The sequence below is a fragment of the Parus major genome, chromosome 2, assembly GCF_001522545.3.
Source record: "Parus major isolate Abel chromosome 2, Parus_major1.1, whole genome shotgun sequence".
Lineage (NCBI taxonomy): Eukaryota > Metazoa > Chordata > Aves > Passeriformes > Paridae > Parus > Parus major.
The window spans coordinates 134998452-135015404 of record NC_031769.1 but is presented as its reverse complement, the minus strand read 5'-3'; the positions used below and the strand labels follow the sequence as shown (position 1 = coordinate 135015404).

The following is a 16953-nucleotide window of genomic DNA, read 5'->3' as shown; positions in this document are numbered from 1 at the left end:
ATTGATATTCAGGTGGAAATAAACAGTAATTACTAGACTGCAAGATTACATATATGAGTGGTAGAGAACATGTTCTCATACAACCTGACTTGCTCTTGTTTGCAGAGTATAATCTTGAACCTTGTGAAGATCCTGGGATCCCACAATTTGGTAACAGAATAGGGTTTAATTTTGGTGTTGGAGATATTCTGACATTCTCCTGTTCCTCTGGATATCGTTTAGAAGGAGCTTCAGAGGTTATTTGTCTTGGTGGTGGACGACGAGTATGGAGTGCACCTCTGCCAAGGTGTGTGGGTACGTGGTCAGCTGCTTTCATTTGCTTGTATGTGTAGTCATTGTCCATGGACTTGCAGATTTTGAGCATGGAAAAGCATAGTAATACTCCTCTTTTTAATGTACTATCATATTCTCCTCATTTCCTTAGTCAATTTTTTCAACCTTTTTTTATTATATTTAATATTATAATTATAAATGGTCTTCTTAGTCCATACTTGAAAGCAATTAAAATTGAAGGCACAATGCTTACTCTTCTTATTTGGATTAATAGGTTTGGAAAACTGGGTATAAATTTAAATCAGCATTTAGCAGTTCAGATGTCAGGTAACTGAATTTTTTTTTATTTTTTGTCAATGCAAGATTCCAAGTGATACCTGTATTATAAAATTATAGTTAGAATGCTTAGACCAGATTTATTTCAAAAAACTAGGTCTATTTATAGGAGTAAAGTCAACCTGGACATGCTATGTAAAAACCATGGGCTCAGAATATCCTTAGAACAGTTATTCTGTTTTTTAAATGATAGCTAAGATAATTGAGAAGAAACACTTTCTGGTGATTCCTACCCAACACTCTTCACTCACTGTAAAGGTAGCTTATTTGTGTAGCTTTGACTAGAAATTTTGCTTTTAAGTGGCTAAAGAATGTTAATTGAGAAGAATTCTTCCTAAATTATATGGTTTTCAATCCTGTTGAGAACTGTTAAAGCAGTAAAATCTCTAAAAAGTAGGATAGTTAAGTGTCTGCATTATTTTTTATTTAAGAGTATATATTGTTGAAATTTATTAAAGAGTATATACTATATGGAAAAGTTTATATATGAAAACATCTGTATCAGTGTACATCTAACATATTTTATTTTTTCATACCAAATTATATGTTAGCAAAATGTAAATGTCTTTCAGATGTTGATTGCATAGTACCTATGGATGGATTATGTGTTTCCTCTTTTTGTTGTCAGTTACTGTATCAACACTTTTAGGTCCAAACCACTCCTATGCTTACCTCAGTACGAGGAAAATTATGAATTTAACTTATGCATTAACCACATTTATATATGTACCTATAGAAGAGATGATTTAGAAGCTGAATCAAAGAAATGGATGAATAAAAGTTCTTTATGTGTTGGGGTTGATGAATTTTTAACCATAAGAATAATAACGACTGTGTGCACACTCAAGAAGACAGGTTAAATTTCAGTAATAAATTTCAGGAAGTGTTAATATAAAATGAACTGGTAAATTACCAGCAAAAAGAAACTTCCACAGCAGCATAAATGAAAAAAAATTTGCTATATATCTTTCATGACCTAGAAAAATAATGTTTATGTTTGTTTGTTGGGGGAAAGGAGAAGAGCTGTAACACAAGGAATAAATTACTTCATAGTCAACATGTTTTCTCCTTACTTCTGGAAAAAAAATAGTCTCAATTAGAATGGCTTAATTAGCAATTTTCCCTCAATAAGTATCCTTTGTCAATATTGTGCTTAAATTATATGTTATAATAATGAAATTCAAACTAGACAAGAGTAGAAATTCCTGTTGACCACTTATATTGGGCTCAAAATATATGTTTTGTTACTGTTGCTCATGTTTGGTGTTTTTTGTCAAAATGCTTAATGAGACAATGCTTCTGATATAATGTGCACTTTCACATACACACAACATCAACTGGGAAGTAACCACTGGTCAAAGTATTTGTGTTCAGCTTGTCAACACAAGAATAGAATGCAAGGAAGACAGGTAAAGTAGAAGTTTGGTGGAACGCCAAGCATCTCTGTCTGTGTACAACAAAGACCAATGTGCTGGGTTTTGAAACAGAGTAGTCAATCATAATCAATTCTAAACCAAATAATTTGCCAGAATATTAGAAGATGTCTTTCATTTTCTTATTTAGAATATGGATAAATACTTGTTTATTAATTAATGTTATTATTCAGTCTATAAAGATAATCTTTTTTCAAAAATTTTGACTGAAGTCTTAAGAAATGAAATTTTGAAATTAGATTTTTTTAAATGGAAAACTAATGTTCAAATAACAAACAAAAAAAATATTGAATTTTAAGGCTGAATTTCTTGAGTGATGGTATTATCTCAATTCAGTATAACTTCACAACAATTTTTATTATAATATTTTTCAATAAAAGCACAAAGATTTTCCATTTTTCTGTTCACCACATGATGCAGCACTTCTTGGGGTAGATGTCTGTAGTCACTCACAGAGCAAGAATAGTTTGATGGTAGCTGAAACTTTGGTGTGTTATCCACTCAGTGTTGGTAACAAAACTAAAACACAGTCTATATGAGTTACTGCAAATTGACTACAACACAGTCAACAGAACAAGCTGTTAATAAATGGGTGTATCTAATGATGACAGAAAAGGTCCATAATCTTTAAAATTATTGCTTTGAACTTTTCCATGGACTGTGAAAAAGAGGTCGCTTTTTGATTCTAAGCAATACATTCTTGAAACAATGCCTACAGTAAATATGAATGCATGATCACTTTTCACTTTTTATAAAAGTAAACTCTAAGCTCTGAGTGGTCCTAGGGAATCAACATTTTCCTCAGTATGCTAGGGGTTTGTCTCCAGCTTGTAAAACAGAGCAGAGAAATCATCTTAAGTTTGTGAATATGGAGTTGCCTTCATAGAGTTGTAGTGTGTCTGAAATGTTCAGATGTGTTTGGAGTTCAGATGTCTTTGCCTAGTACTCTTTATAATTTTCATTTCTATAGATAGCTTACAAGAATTTTCCTGTAACTGTGTTACAGATAGGAAGAAACAAGAGCAATTATTATTGCTTTAAAGGGAAAAAAAGTGACATTGATAAAATTAAACTTTTCTTGTAATCAATAATGGAATGAAGATGATTAAAGATCTGTTAGAACACTGTCATTCCTTAGTTTCATGATTTATTTTTATACTATACTCAAGTGATAACAATATGCAGTGTTTGTATTCAGCACACATATTTCTTTCTTGGAATTGCTTTTCAGAGAAATGTAGAAAGTTGTCTCTATTATGCTAGGATTTCTTATGGTTTTTGTTTTTTTTCTCTCTCCCCTGCCCTTTTCCAATCTGTTTTTTCATTCATTTTAAGGCTGTCCAATAGTCAAATTGTATTACATTTCATTATAACTGTCATGTCTGAATTTATAGACCCTAATTTTTTCTATGTCTGTGTAAAATAATCTATGTCTTCATAGCCTCCTAGCCATGTCAAGTCTTTTCAATTGGCTTTCTTAGGGCCACACAGTTTCTTTCCAGACTGCTAAACCTTCACTGGAAGACACTGACATTAAAACTTTTTTCTTCTGTGCTTTCACTTTTTTTTTTGTTCATTCTTCTAAGTAGGTCCTAAGCAGTCTCTAATTCTGGACTTACAGATTTCTAAGGAAAATCCCCTTGAAAATGTCCCTTGAAAATAAAAAAGACAAAAAGACATAAATTATGTACAGGCAAGCTCATTCATTTCTGTCATGGTGCATACTTTTCAGATAATGCACATGAATTTTTGCTGGTAGAATTTTTTTGCCGAGGTGTTTGCTGATTTGGCTTTTTTGCCAAGCTTTTAGTTAAGGTGCTTTTCAAAGAACACCAATAACAGATATTTCAAAAATGTCTGAAAGGTTGTATTATATGAGAGAAAAAATTAATTCAGCATTGACTGGATATTCATAAATAAGGAAGGGAAGGTTCCACAATACATCTGTAGTAAGTTCTCATATTAACAAGAGAATTGTTCGCCACCCTCTGCACCTCCTATTCTTTATGCCTATAATTTTGCTTCATCTGCATAGCTTTATCTATTTCTGTGCATACAAAATATTTAAGATAAAGGTTGCTTTTAATATATTTTGCTTCAAAAAATGTCCTTTTGATAGTTTTGAGATTCCTTTTAATATGTGGAATGTTTGGGCAGCGTGAATTCTGAGTTTAAGGATAGCGATATCCACTTGTAAATGTCATTGATTCATCTTGGAACAATTGAATACTAAAATTTCTTCTGTTCATCAGAAGTAAATTTATTCCCTTAAATATTTCTTCTGTAATGTGTGAGTATGTAATGTATGAGGATTCCTGAAAAAAGCAAAGCACAGCCATTGAGGTCTCGTCATATGTTAGTATAATAGCATTAAGATGTAATAAGAAGTTTTTTAATATTTCTTATGTATTTTAAGATTTTGCATCAAGTTTTAAGTGTTCCTGTTCCCCATGTGAAAATTTTTACTAAGTTCCAACAGTTCCAGCAGTTCCTGAGTTATTTGAGGAGGTTTTTTTGGTCGTTCATGTTTTGGGATACTTTTGTTGGCGTTGGGGTTTTTTATAAGAATATTAAATTAGTTTAAAGGAAAATCATGCACATGGTAGTTTAAATTAATCTAATATAGAATGTGGGGTTTTAAAATACAATTTTCATTGTTAACGTTAATGCAGAAGCTCATTTGTCATGCTATTTCTTCATCCTCCTTTGATCAACTGCAATGCAGGAGCATATTATTTAAAGTATAGGGGACTCCTACCCATTCTTGTCAGCTGGAGCGCTCGGTTATGAAAAATAACATTAATAATGTAAGCAATTCTTTCTAAGAAAGATTTCTTTTGTATTTGGCCATTGGCCATTTGGCTATTGATTTAAAAATATCATCTTTTTGTAAAATTATTTTTAGGTCATAAATACAGGATCTTCCCAGATATGGAAATACTGTCTTTCATTATAAGATAAATAATGTAGTCATAAAACAGCCAAAGAATATTGGATATAAGTTTAATACACAAACAGCCACATGAATCTTTTGATGTTCACATCAACTAGGAAGTAGATACCTGTATTGCAGGTACATAATAAGAAATTTCTGTTAATCATTTTTTTTTTCTATATGAAAGGAAGTCTTGTATTTTGGAACAATGAAAAATAAAAGGAAACCCCACTATTCTTACTGTTTGAAGAAGACAACGTTCTTTTCACTTTTTTCATCAGCATAGGGTTCCCTGTATTTAACCTGTCAGAATGTAAAAACTGCCTGGAAAACTTGTGATAACCTTATGACTCATGCTATTCACAGAAAGAAAGCTTTAGTAACAAATTAATCCTTTCAGAATTTTTCTGCTATCGTCTGTTTTGCTGCCTTGTTTTGACAAGAGTCTATTTTCTGGTTTCTGCCAGCCTTCAGTTGAAGAGGTAGAACATCTGAAGACAAACGGCTTAATAAGAAACCCTTCGTTGAGCACTGAATTTAGATACAGCTTCTGAAGTAACTGCAATCTAGTACAAAGTAGTTTAAAGATAAAATCCTTTTTGGAATGCTTCTGCTTATTTGTCCAGTCAAGCTGTTTCAATACAGTCTTCTAACCAAGAGATACCATCTTTTCAAAACACAGAACTGCTAGATGTAGCTCTTGTATTTTGATTCTAAAGGATTATATTGAAGAAAACAATTTCACTCTGTCTGAATTTTGATCTGTAGGAGTAGACCATGGTATTTTCATTGGTAATTATGGCAAGAATCTAATCAGTTAAGTTGGGAGAAATATTGCAATATTATAATTTAAAAAAATATTTTATTTTATTTTATTTTATTTTATTTTATTTGCCATTCAATTCATTGAAGAATTGGGTTCAAATGGTTAAGTTACCCAAATATATGCATTTCATTCCTTGTTTGCAATCACAATGATATCTCACTCGCTTACAGAATTTAAATACACTAATAATAAGCAGTTAAAATCTGTTTTATTATGGAAAGGTGCAATGAACACACATTCATAGCCAAAAGCATAACAGTCTTTTATTATAATTATCTTATTATAGAAGTTTTTTCTTTTGATTGTTTTTCCTTTGAGGTTTTTGTTTATTTTCCTTTCTAATACTGAAATGAATCTATTATTTCTGCCCAAGTCTGGAAACAGTAATTCACTTCAGTAATTCACTTACTGTTACATTCTTCTACTTTCTATTAGGCTGAATTAAAGTCTTTGTGAAAATATATCTGGAAGTGGAATATTTTTCCTATTTTTTTTTTTCATACAAGAAAAGTGTATAGGGCAGGTTCTAAGGTTTCAGCTGAAACAAGTAGAATTTTTTTTAAAGCCCAAAACTTTATTAATAAAGCAGCCTGATTTTTATCTCTGTCAAACAGGGAATATTACTAAAACAAGACATTAATACAGTTACCAAATATTTGTAAATTCTGATAACAGCTCTATGTATGATTTAAAGAATAGTTACAGACTCTCTGATCCACTGTAATTTTTTCCTTTTACTTCCGAAGTGCTGTTTTGTCACCTCTTTTCTCTCTTCTGTGTTTCCCTATTTACACATATTCCCTTTATTTTATCCTGGTTTGCCTCTTAAGTCTTTTTTTTATCTTTCACTCACTGTAATGCCTGTTAAAATTATTTTTCATAAACTTTGAAAAAATTGCATGTGTTTAAATTTGGATTTATTTTAAACTTAAGAACTCCATTTACATTATTTTTTCCTGACACTTTTTTATTCAGTGCTTAAATGCAAATAGAATTATTATGGTCTCTTTTTTATCTTTGCTGTAGTATTAACATCAGAGAATAGAAAGACATGGGAAGTCCCATGAAGATCCATGTGACTTTAAACAATATACCCACCTGCTGATGTTTGTCACACTATATTAGATACTGTGAAGCAGTAAATGACTCTCTTAGTTGCATTGTCCAAGAGAGCAAAGTTTATTATTCTTAATCTTCTTTTATGCACATGTTTGAGAAGGTCTGAGAGGTAAAACTCTCATTGGTTATTAAAGCTGCTCATCACCAACATTGGTTAAGTGGAACACCACCCCTTGACTAAACAACACCTGCAAATTGTTGTCCTTCACCAAGGACTGTTTGGATTCTTTCTTATGATTTCTCAGGCCAGAGTGAGAAGCCTGTGTGACTCAGTTTCATACAAGCTCTGTTCCCTGCTTGCTTGTCCATCCACACATGTTTATAGATAGGAGTGAAGATTCTCAGAACTATCTATGCTGTTGTTTGGAATCCCTTTTAATATTAACTGTGGACCTTCCCTGTTTGATTTAACATTTGTTCCAAAATATAATCCTAACTCCTGTCTGAGCAGATGTTTGATCCTTTGGAGTTAGTTGTTCTGTTGTGGCTTTTTAAGCCATAATTTGCACTGATGGGAGGCAAGGAGAGAAGCCAGGAACTAACTTGATTTTGTCAGAATTCTGCTGAGGAGTGTACAAAAGAAGCAGCTGTGTGCCTTCATGGAACGGTGATGATGCTATGGGAGAAATTCTATTATACTGTGGTTTTTGAGACTGCTTTTACTAAACTAGCTTTCTTGGCTGCTAAAACAAGATATAAAGGATCACAGAATGTTCTGGGTTGGAAGGAACCTTTTAAGACTATGTGGTATATCCCTTTGCCATAAGCAGGAACATTTTTTACTCAGTCATATTGCTCCAGCCCCATTCAGCCTGACTTTGGATGCTTCCAGGGATGGGACATCCAGAACTTGGAACACAATATTCTCTCTCTAAATTCAGAAAATCATATTGATAAATACAATGACATGAAACATGATGACATGGTGACATCCTTCTTCTTAACAGGAAACTTAGTATGATTCTAAAACACTAGCTAAAAATGTCCTAACAGCTTACTGCTGTGCTCAGATTTTTAAAAATTGCTTTGAATTATAGCTCTGACATAGCCCAGAGTTGTTGGATCAACTTAATACCATAATTACCTTGTGCCTTTTGGCTTTTATATCCCTCTGGAATGGAAAAAGAGATCTCACAATCCTGAAATTATGCTCATCTTACTCCTTTCTGTTGTAATTCAAAGTGACCTATGCATCTTTGAAATAGCAAATACCTATTTATTTGAGAGTGCAATAAAAGGATAGATGTGATCACATGGTATAGAAGGTTTCCCACTTCTGCTTAGATTGTGTGCATCCAGCTGTTCCAGGACAAAATAATGTCACCTTAATTATTTGGGTACTTGCTCTATATCGCTGAATTAGATGTAGTCATCAAACATTTGTTCTGTTTCTGGCTTTCTGTGCAATGTCTGCTTTAGCTGCATACAGAAAGGGTAGTTTATCAAGTTGGGGATTCTTTATCATTGCTGTCTCAATTTCACGTACAAAATACATATTTCAATATCCTGAATGTTGCTCAAACAAGTCTGGGGTAGAAGTTATAATAATATTATAAAAAATAAAAGCTTTTAGAATAGACACCATAGTTTGCCTAAACTTCTTTGCAAACCATTAAAATTACCATTAGTTTTGCAGAACATTACTTATTTTGTGAAATTATAAATCAGTTAACTTCCTAGGTTAAAATAAGTAAGATGAATTTGCATGAGAGTTGGTAAAATAAGCAGCAAGAATATTGAAATAATCCTAAAAACAAACATAAACCTATAAAATTTATTGTAACAGATTTAGATTTAAAATTAATCTAAATCTGTTAAAATGAGAGGAAATACTCTTTTATTGCACTATAATGGCCATTTATCAAGATTAAATAAAAAGGGAGGCAAAGAATTGTAATAGTTTCTCAGTGACTATTTAATATATGTGGTAACTAAATGCTAAAAATTACTTCATTAAAATTATGTATATATGCCAATGTAAGATTGGAAGTGAAAGTTAGTTAATAATTCCTAATGAAGCATTGCCACAAGTGTTTATGTTTCCATGCTTTTTTGGGTGATTAAATGAATTGCCCAAGTCTTGAATTATAAGCTTTACTTCTTGAAATAATAACTGTATTACTTGAAAATAATTAAATTAACTTTTTTTTCCTTCATGGAAGTGATATTTTTATTTTTTTTTTTGTTATTGAAATTGTTTTTTCTATATTTATCTGGTAGCTATAACATAATATTTTCCTACTATGATTTATGCCATTGACTATGCTGGTTACCTTGCTTAAATAATACCAGAGGAAAAAAAAAAAAATCATTAATCTGTGTGTAAATATATGTATCTACACACATTTATGTTTATTCATGTGTGTGTATATATAAAAAAATACTCAAATAAATTTATAGAATTCTTCTACGTGCATTTAATTTGTATGTCTTTATGAATTTCAGCGTTGGAGAAATTGGAACAAATCCAACAAAATTCAAGGAAGAGCCTATAAAAAATATGATTATGAAATATGTCATTAATATTATTTTAACTCTCAGTGGTTTATGACATACTTTTATTAAAATATTGCAATTTTTAAATATTCTTGTAGCCTTCAATCACTGTCATGCTCATGTACTTAAAACTAGATTTTAGATATTAATAAACATTAATGTTGAACTAGGTTGCATTAACATTATCATTATCACCATTACTAAAAATATTTATGCGTTCTATTAAAACATGCCTTAACATTTTTTTTTAATTGCAGCTGAATGTGGAGCCTCCACGACAAATAATGAAGGAATCTTATTGTCCCCCAATTATCCTCTTAACTATGAAAACAACCATGAATGTATTTATAGTATTCAGGTACAAGCAGGGAAAGGAATCAATATTTCTGCCAGAACATTTCACTTAGCCCAAGGAGATGTTCTTAAGGTATGTAATCATGTAACTTATTTGTTATTTCTGAACTTCTAGTACTTCCCATCATTGAGGTTTATCTGTCTGCAACAGCACAGTACTGGGTAAGTGGATACAAAGCATCTCTTACAAAATATCTTTCTAAGCTGGTTTCATTTAAAAAAAGTTAAAATTAGGCACCCTCAGGTGCTACCGTAGTGTGTTTTCTTAACGCCTTTTTCAGAGATAATTAAAAAGAGGTTGAAATAATGAAACAAATGTTACCTAAATGATATTTGTATTTTTAGTGTTAAATATTCATCAATTACATCTTTTGGTTTGTTTACTTCTACAGTATCTTCATAACTTGAGCTGTGATCTACACACAATAAAACATAACACCCATAACTTTAACATAGTCTACATCCTGTCTTTTATACATAAGTTTTGCACTTTAAACTATTCTAATCTGGTTTTCATTTAACAAAGCTACAACAAAGGGAAAATAAGAATACTAGACCTTACCATAGTTTTATACAGTAATTTCCCTCTATCTTTGATTTGCTCATAGATTTTATTAGTGTACTCCAAAAAGTATAGCTCCAGATGCATGTATTACTTAGCCAAGTACACATTTAAAGCTGATGTTCAGGGTGTCTTTTCACACATACCATCTGCAATAGCACACAGTGCAATAAGATATCTGTGATTAAATAATTGTCCATTTCTTCAGAATGTGTAAGCTAATTAAATTTACCTCTGAGAAATCAAAGGAACAAGAGGTACCATACAAATCATGTTTGATTTGAAAACATTTTTCTGCCATATTCTTCCATGTACTTATTAAATGAGAGGTATTATGAAAATATTTATTCCTGAGAAACAGCTGTAATTCATACTGGGGTTTATCTCATCTAACTGTAGCCATCTGTGCATTAGGGTAGGACTTGTCATTGGTTGGAGATACAAGCATTTCCAAAAGGGGCTAAATATACCTAAAGTATAAGCATACCTAAGCAACTAATATAAAATTAAATCATGCATCTAAAAGAAAAATACAATCAAAGGGCTTTAAACAAACAAAAAATTATGCTCTTCTTAAAGCAAAAGAGAAGCAAAAAAAATAAACCAAAGGCTATCCAGAATGCGCGGGTGTGTTTATTTTATATTAAAATTGTTGCTTATTTGAGAACCAAGTGGATGCCCTTTAATTGTTACATTAATTAATTTTGAAAGATTTAATTTGAAAGCTGTTTAGTATTTATTAAAATGTAAGTCATATGGAAAAAACCTCAAGCCAATCAATGAACCAACCAAACCAGTTGTTCAAGTGACTGTTAGCCAATAAAAGCATATGGATGGATTTTTCTCAAGATTTTTTAGGTTGCAACCATTCAACTCTATTGTCTTAATTGAAAAGATATACCACTGTGGGAATGGAGATACAGTTATGTACAGTTAGATAAAGATAAATGAATATAAAAATAAAAAAATAATCTTTTGTCTTCTTTTTCTTTGTTAATAATTTAATGTACAGATTTGAAAAGATCTAATCATTTATGAATTTTTAAGTGCCATTTGAACCATATGCACTTCAGATGTTTAACTAGACAATCTTAACTCAGAGACTTACAGAAGAAAATTCTGCTTCAATACTGCTATTCAATTAATGTGAAATTAAGAGTCATGCAAAATGAACTATAAATAGAGGAAGGCCACCACTCATCTGTAAATGTCAGTGGCAGAAATATTTACTGTATATTGCAGGTGTGTTTTTTAAATGAAACTGGTGTTGTGTAATTAAGAGTGTTTGTTTTTCAACTCAGCAGCCTTGATTTATAATAAGGAGCTGAAATTCCTCCCTATTAAAAAAAAATCTAAAATATACGATAAGAGGTATTCTTGTCACTTTTTTCAGTCCATCTGACATCATAACAAGACAGAGACACTCTGGCTTTACAGTTGTGGGAAGAAATATCTGTGGAATCCATAATGTCTTTTCCTGCCTCCTTTCTTATATGAAATTCTCACAAACTGTCTTAATTCTATCACACTTTTTTTTTATGAGTTCATTTCATGAAGAAAAATTCTTCAGGAAAAACGTTAGCAGTCACATATTCCAAAACTTTTCTCCCAGAATCAGTTCTGCAGTTGTGTGTTGATCCCTTTCTGTGCTCCTAGTCTACTCTGAGAAAGGGAGTATACTGCCTAATTTGCCTGTTTTGCTGAATGTAGAGAATAACATTTTGGCTACAGGAATAGGACATTACAGTTATATTTTGGTTTTAAATGAATCATTAATAGTCAACAATGCTTTTAACCTAATATGTATCACTACTTTGTAACTGGAAGGAAATTAAGTTGAAAATAGAAGAAAAATAATTTCATCCATATATATATATATAAATATGGTGACATATAGTGAATACAGAATTCCCCATCAATTGGGAATGAGGGAGTGTATAGCAGTCATCATTTTAAAATCAAGATACTTAAAACACCTTCTTCTGGAGAGGTCTTTCTTCCCACAAACACAAATGAAGCAACTCCATATTATTTCATGGTTAAAGCTCAGGTTTTTAATGACAAACTTTGATTGGATAATCCATCTCTTTTCATCAGAAGTTAGAGATGAAAACACTGACAAAGAAGTTAGTAATGTATTTTGTGTTACTTTTTCTTACAGCTAGGATTTTTAGATCACTAGAGGTATGCAGCTAAAATTCAATTCAAAGTCTGAATAGACTGAGTATTCTAGTAAAATTTTGACAAGTTCTTTAATGGAACCATGAGGTCTGCAGCTTGCCATGTGAGTTAACTGACCGTGGATGACGCTTATATCTGACAAGCCCTGTGACTGAAACAATGGAACAGCTGTACTGGGAAGGCAGCACTAGAGAGAACCAGCTTATTTAACACAAGTAAATCACCACCCCACTCCAGGGCAGAGAAGGAGGAGTTCTCTTTTATCTGTTCTGAACTGGTACAGAACAGAGGTTTCAGAGCATATAATTTGTTTTTCATTTGCTTCATTTAGTATTCATTTCTCCTGTTCTTTCATTGTAACTGCTCTGGCCACCTACGTTAATGGTGTAGTTCTTTTTGGGTTTTATTAGAAACTGTAGGAAATATAGAAATATATCTATATTTTTCTTTTTTTTAATGTAGGGATATAACCTGCTTTTGAAAGTGCCATATCTTGTTCTAATATTTATGAACGTTATATGAAGACTTATGAAGAATTTAGGATTTGTACAATCACTACATGCCAATCTATTTAGTATTAATCTCAGAAACTCTATAACATTTGCTTCCTTCTTTGCAATTGTACTGAAAACTGAGTTGTGCACTATATTTCCAGAATTCAATATTTTTAAAGTAAACTACCTATGTGGGAGGCAAAGATAAATAATGCATTTTTTCCAAGATACGAAAATATTTCTGCCTGTTTTTTTTTTTCCCCTGCTTTTGTCTACATCCACCAATTTTGCTCATAAACTCTCGTCTCTGCTAGCTGTAAGCAAGTCCTTGAGATATACACAGAAAGAACAGAGTTATCATTGTTCTGCTTGCCTGAATAGTCCATTGATAGTGGTGAGCATGTTATTTGTGTTGAAATCTGTTGAATGTAGAAAATATTCTTTCATATTAAAGATATTTTAACATTTTGATTTACAGGGAAAAAGGTGCTTTTATTAAAACTGAAACTTGGACATGGCTAATATAATTGTTTTCTTTATTTTCAGTAGATTTCAGCATTAATAAAAAGGTACCTATGTATGGTACCAATTAATAGCTGGTTTTCTGGTAACATTAAAAAAAAAAACAACAAACCACCTCCAAACATTCTGCAGACAGATTTAATTGAGTAAACCTAAAAGAAAAGAGAAAGGAACACTGAATATGAAAAGAATATTTTTTCACTTTTGTAGTAGACTATGTGCTTGGCTTTATGTAGTGTGAGAATTGATGTGGTAGGTGATACTGCACCTATGTAGAAAATATTGATTTAAGAATCATTTTTAATAACATTATAAAGCAATCTTTCTTTTTCCTTTTACTGAAGAACTCACTGCAGCAACAGGCAGGTAGCAGCGTGTCAGCAAACAGAACTGGCACTCAGGGTTCTCTGTGGCTGTGCTTGGCTCAGCACTCTTTGTGCTCCTGCCAAACACAGAGGATTCAGTTTTACTGCATTTGCTCATTGTCTCCTCTGTGGGCCAGATTTTAAATGTGTGCACATGATTCCATTTTTGAGGCTTTTAGGCAAAGACTTTGAAGTGATATTTGGATCTTTTTGCTACTTTGTTCCTTTAGAATCTTAATGATTATAATAATAATAGTATACTTTTAATAATATCAACCTGAATGTAAGACTAAGAAAAAGGTAATAAATGGAGGGGACAACCCCCCCACCGCATCCCCCAAACATATGGACCCTTTTCTGTCTTTATATTAGTGCTTCCATTCGCATGTGATATACATTTGACAGGGCGTTGACAGCCTCAGTTCTGAGCTGCTGATTTTATGTTATTTCTTCTCTTTATAAAGGAACAGATCTTCATATCCATATGCCTTTTATGTTTCAATGGAAGATCTCAAAAATAGCTTGATTAAAATGCACAAATTTTATACATTCACTTACGATGCTCCCTTGCTAAAATTTTATATATTTAAATAAATTAGCCAAAAAAAGGGCATTAATTTCCATTTAAAATTTGTTGGTAATGGAGCCACTAAAGAGATTAGCAAGTTTTATTTTCCCTCTAATTGTAAATGCAAACAACACTTCTTTCAAAAATTGAATATAACATCTATTCAAATATTTAGGTGGAGCATGAGCTATTAGCATCCTTTCCTATAACATTTCAACATATTATTGTGGTATGAAGAAGATTAACACAATTTTCTGTGGTTTTTTTCTTTCTTTATGAATTCATCATTTAAAAGATTGGGCCATTAAATACCTAATAAAGATGGACTTCTGTTTTCTGAATAGTTTGTTATTGGCATATGCAGGCATTATCCAGTCATGAATCAATTGTCTTTGAATTCATGTTACAGGATGAATTTAAGAAAAATATATCCAACTGAATAATATTTTTATAATGATTATTCTTGGATTTATCTTTAGCACCCAAGTGACTTAAATCTAGATGTGTTGGCAAGGCCTATAGGAAAGTATATTTTAAAATAATAAAAAAAAAGAAAGAAAGAAAGTACATATTAAAAATAAATTAATTATGCTACCTTAATTCACATATAATATAGCCTTCCAAAAAAAATTATGAAGCTGAATTACTAATTCATTCAAAATATTTAGCTCCCATCTAGTTTAACATGGTTAGAAAGAAAGTGCTGGTTCTGTAAATCTCAAAAGGGTCTGCTACCACTTTATTGGCAAACTCAGTTGTATCATTCAAATGATTCTATAAATTTCCATTTTTTTCCTATTAACTCAAATGCAGAAGAGAAATGAAAATGTGACCTAAATTGAGAATTACGCTACAAAACATGCATTCATTTTTGTCCTAAGGGAGACCCTAATGTCTTAAAAAGAGAGGTACTTTGAATGTCTGAAAGACAGCAACCAAAGGAAAAAAAATAATGCAATTTAGTGTTCAGATGAATCACAATCCTGCCTCAGCCAAATGCAGCTCTCCTACTCAAATGAATCAGTTTCAGAACTGTTGATACTTTAAATTCTGTTCCTTCATAGAAATTATACAGGTTTAAAATATTATACAGTGTGACAGCTAGTTAGCCCATGAAATAGAATGAATATTAACTAATGAGATGTCAGTGGACTAATGTGAAAGATTTAATAGGGTAGGACATCTAACAAAATTTGCAATAAAGTGTGTGTGAGGAAATTCTAACATGAAGAAAATTGGTATCATGACATGGCTTATTCAAAGTTTTGGTGAGACATGGTATAACTTATTACAGCTTTTTAGGTTAAGTATTAGTGAAACACAGATAACAAGAAATAGTTTTTAAAAATAAAATAAATCCTGAATCCTAGGTTATTATTAATTATGAGTGGATTCAGGCTGGGTTTTGTTTAAGTCTGTCAGGATGTAAATATATCTGCTGGATACCAGTAGCTCTCCTGAAATGGGTGTTTTTCTTTCAGTTGCTAAAACTGCTAAGTGCATTTCAGAATTAATTTTCTGGGTTGGGTGTTTTTTTGTGTTTGGTTTTGTCTGATTTGGTTTTGGTTTTCTTGCTTTGGGATAAGTTTTGGGATTTTTTTTCTTTTTTCTGACTTGATTGCTGATCTCAGTTTAGTTTAAAGGAGTTTCTAAAAAAGATATATATTTTAATACTGCTTTACATATATATATTGAAATTATTTTTAGTTGATATGCATTAATTGCACCTTTTTCTTCTCTGATATCTTACTTTTATTTCAAATGAGGACATTGGCTTCTAAATTTAAGTTTGTTGGAATTTATTTGTTTGTGTCAGTAAAAACCAATGAATTATGTCATCTTGTGCATCTTTAACTCCTGTACAATTATTTACTCATTACAGATTGCTAGAAAACATTTATTTGTTTTATTTCAGCATATCATTAAATGTAAAGTCTTTGTTATTACTAGAGACATGAGGATTTCTGGAAAATAGGAATTAGGTGTGCAACTCATTCTTACAGATAGGGAACAGGCGTCATAATACTTCACATTTACTTTGTTGCCTTGCTATTGTTGCTGGTGTACGTGTTTTGATTTCATTCTGATGAAGATTCCTGTTTAAAAATTCAAACTTTAATTACACTTGTAATTAATATAATTAAAATAGAATTTAGAACTTCAGACAATTCAATATATTTTAATAAGGCTTTACAATTTCCCTTTGTTGCAAAGGAATTTGAAAATTATTCACAGGTCAATTTACTGATTTGCAAGTGAAATATTTCAAAAATCACATCAATCAAAGTTTTAGTTATTATAGAAGTCCCTAAATAAATGCTACAGGAAATAATGTTTGGGTGAGAATTATACTTAAATTATAGGAATATTTTTTTTCAGAATTACAGGAATAAAATAACCTGTGGTGTTTCACAGCAACCAGATTTGTAAGGAAATTTCCTGAGAATTATTAGAAGATTGTTCTACATATTTGGTATTCTGATAGATGG

The 16953-nt window shown here is 31.5% G+C and overlaps 1 protein-coding gene across 3 annotated transcripts in view; it reads left to right on the top strand.

Annotated features, from left to right (window-relative positions):
- Positions 1-16953, top strand: part of CSMD3 (CUB and Sushi multiple domains 3) — a 569626-nt gene that overhangs the window by 355923 nt on the left and 196750 nt on the right. For all 3 annotated transcript variants that reach the window (XM_015619103.1, XM_015619106.1, XM_015619105.1), the window contains 2 exons: positions 106-294; positions 9676-9845. In XM_015619103.1, the coding sequence (XP_015474589.1) occupies positions 106-294; positions 9676-9845 (359 nt within the window). The remainder of the gene's footprint in view (positions 1-105; positions 295-9675; positions 9846-16953) is intronic.